The sequence below is a fragment of the Sciurus carolinensis genome, chromosome 11 (assembly GCF_902686445.1).
Source record: "Sciurus carolinensis chromosome 11, mSciCar1.2, whole genome shotgun sequence".
Lineage (NCBI taxonomy): Eukaryota > Metazoa > Chordata > Mammalia > Rodentia > Sciuridae > Sciurus > Sciurus carolinensis.
The window spans coordinates 30,002,810-30,005,277 of NC_062223.1; the positions used below are offsets into that span (position 1 = coordinate 30,002,810).

The 2,468-nt window shown below is 37.5% G+C and overlaps 1 protein-coding gene across 1 annotated transcript; it reads right to left on the reverse strand.

The window, feature by feature from the left end:
• Positions 1–236: 236 nt before the first annotated feature.
• LOC124960545 (olfactory receptor 5D16-like) lies at positions 237–1,181 on the reverse strand. Its single transcript, XM_047519368.1, has one exon. It carries the CDS (start codon positions 1,179–1,181, stop codon positions 237–239), a length of 945 nt encoding a protein of 314 aa, XP_047375324.1.
• Between the last annotated feature and the right edge of the window lie 1,287 nt (positions 1,182–2,468).

Consider the following 2,468-nt stretch of genomic DNA (forward strand, 5'->3'; position numbering starts at 1 on the left):
ACTAAATGACATTATATAATTTTGTAGACAAAGACAGAAGTCAAGATCAATTCGTTTTATCTGGCTTATATAAGCCAACCCAAGTATAAGCTCACTGATTTAAAGTTCATATTAAAATGTTTTCCGTTGCAAAATGTTTTCCCCTTTTGAAATCTAAAGTGATTTTAAGAAAAAGAAACTTAACACAGAGTTCATTCAAAAAATCATGGTGTGATAACCATATTAAATATGTAGAGTTAATATTTAAAAAGTGTGGTGTGCATTAATTTATTGACTGTGTCCTTGACATCCTTATTTCTCAGACTGTAGATCAGGGGATTCAACATGGGGATCACCACTGTGTAAAACACAGAGGCCACTTTGACCGTGTGCCTGGAGTTCTTGGAGTTGGGCACACAGTAGAGGAACAGGATGGTGCCGTGGAAGATGGAGATGGCCGTCAGGTGAGAGGCACAGGTGGAGAAGACTTTGTGATGACCACTGGATGATCGCATCTTCAAGGCAGTGGTGATAATAAACATGTAAGAGGTAAGAATGATGAGCAATGTGCTTATCTCATTAAAAGTGGCAACAGTGAAAAGAAGCAACTGACTGAGATAAGAATCAGAGCAAGAGAGGGATATCAGGGAGGATAACTCACAGAAGAAGTGATTGATTACGTTGAAGCCCTGAAAATATAATTTTAAAGCAGAACATGTAAGGGTCAAGGAACATGAGACTCCCCATGCATAAGATCCAAACACCAGCATGGCACAGAGTCTCTGGGACATGACCACTGTGTAGAGCAGTGGGTTACAAACAGCCACAAAGCGGTCATAGGCCATCACAGCAAATAGAATCAATTCAGTAACTACAAAGGTGCAAAAGAAAAAGAACTGCACCATGCACCCTGAAAACGAAATGGTTCGGTCTTCTACCAGTAGATTCACCAGCATCTTAGGAGCAATGATAGAGGAATAGCAGAAATCTGCAAATGAGAGGTGACTGAGGAAAAAATACATGGGAGTGTGCAATTTTGGGTTAATTCTGATGATCACAATCATCCCAAGGTTTCCTACCACACTGAAGGTGTAGACTGCCAGAAATACCAAGAAGAGGGGACCCTGCAGTTCTGGGTGATCTGAGAAGCCCAAGAGGGTGAAGGTGGCTCGGGAGGTTTTATTTCTCTCTTTCAGAAACATGTTTTCTTTCAGTGATATCTGAAAATCATCTAGGAAATAAGATAAGGAAAGTGATTGACACCAAAATCATGCTTAATTGCCCCCTCAGCAGAATACAAGGTGAAACAAGATAAATCTCTTTTATGAAACCCAAAATTATCCAGTACCAAGACAGAAAGAATTGAAGTTTCAGAAATATGATGAGGGAATTTTACTTTCTCAGAAACTGTACTATTAATTATTCTCATATTCTATCATGTAATTTGAAAATATGCAAAGATAATCATTATTAGCTCAGCAGTTTGAACAGAAACATTTGATCAATTCCTCATGAAAAGTGCAAGCATTTGAAATAGATTCTATAACTAGTTTATCTGATAATGATTTTTGCTTAGATTATGTCACTCCAAAAGAATAGTCCATCTAATTTTCATTTATAGCCAAGGTTTAATTATTAATTTAACATCTTAATAATTATTCTCCCTTAACTAAATATGTCAGACATAGAAGTCTATAATTTCCTTTTTTAATATCACAGATTATCTGTTAAACTGCTCTGCTCTCTGGATGAACAAAGGGAAGCTTGAAGAAGCCATAATTATCTGAGGCAGGAGTATTGCAAGTTTGACCCTAGCCTCAGTAACTTATAGACACTGTCTCATATTCTTAAAATAAATAAATAAATACAGGGCATGGGGATATAACCCAGTGGCAGAGCACTAACCTTGCATGCACAAGTCCATGGGTTCCATCCCTAGCACTACCCACACCCCCCACACATAAATACCACCATGTCTTGACCAAAAACTTACCAATATTAGATAATCAATGAACCCAGTTTTCTTTAATCCCTATCAAATTGTTATCTGGTCTCCACTGCCATTTTGATTTGCATTGGAGATAGAAAATTTAACATTTTAATTTATAAATGTCACATTTTCATACTTATTTTTCTAATTATTATTATTTTGAGGTGGGGACTGGGGATTGAACTCAGGGGCAATTGACCACTGAGCCACATCCCCACCTCTATTTTGTATTTTATTTAGAGACAGGGTCTCACTGAGTTGCTTGGTGCCTTGCTTTTGCTGAGACTGTCTTTGAATCTGTGATCCTCCTTGTCTCAGACTCCTGAGCTGCTCTAACTATTTTGATTACCTTTTAGAGAATCTTTAGAATGTCAAACAGGAAAGAAAGTGATGAGAGTCTCAGAGATGTTTTGAATGTTGGCACTAAGGTGAAACATACAGACTGGAGATCACAGAAATGTCTCACTTGGATATGAATAGGAATGATGAAAATCCATAA

Bases quoted from the DNA above. Each gene is read 5' to 3' on its own strand.
- LOC124960545 (XM_047519368.1), bottom strand. From the start codon at position 1,181: ATGTTTCTGAAAGAGAGAAATAAAACCTCCCGAGCCACCTTCACCCTC.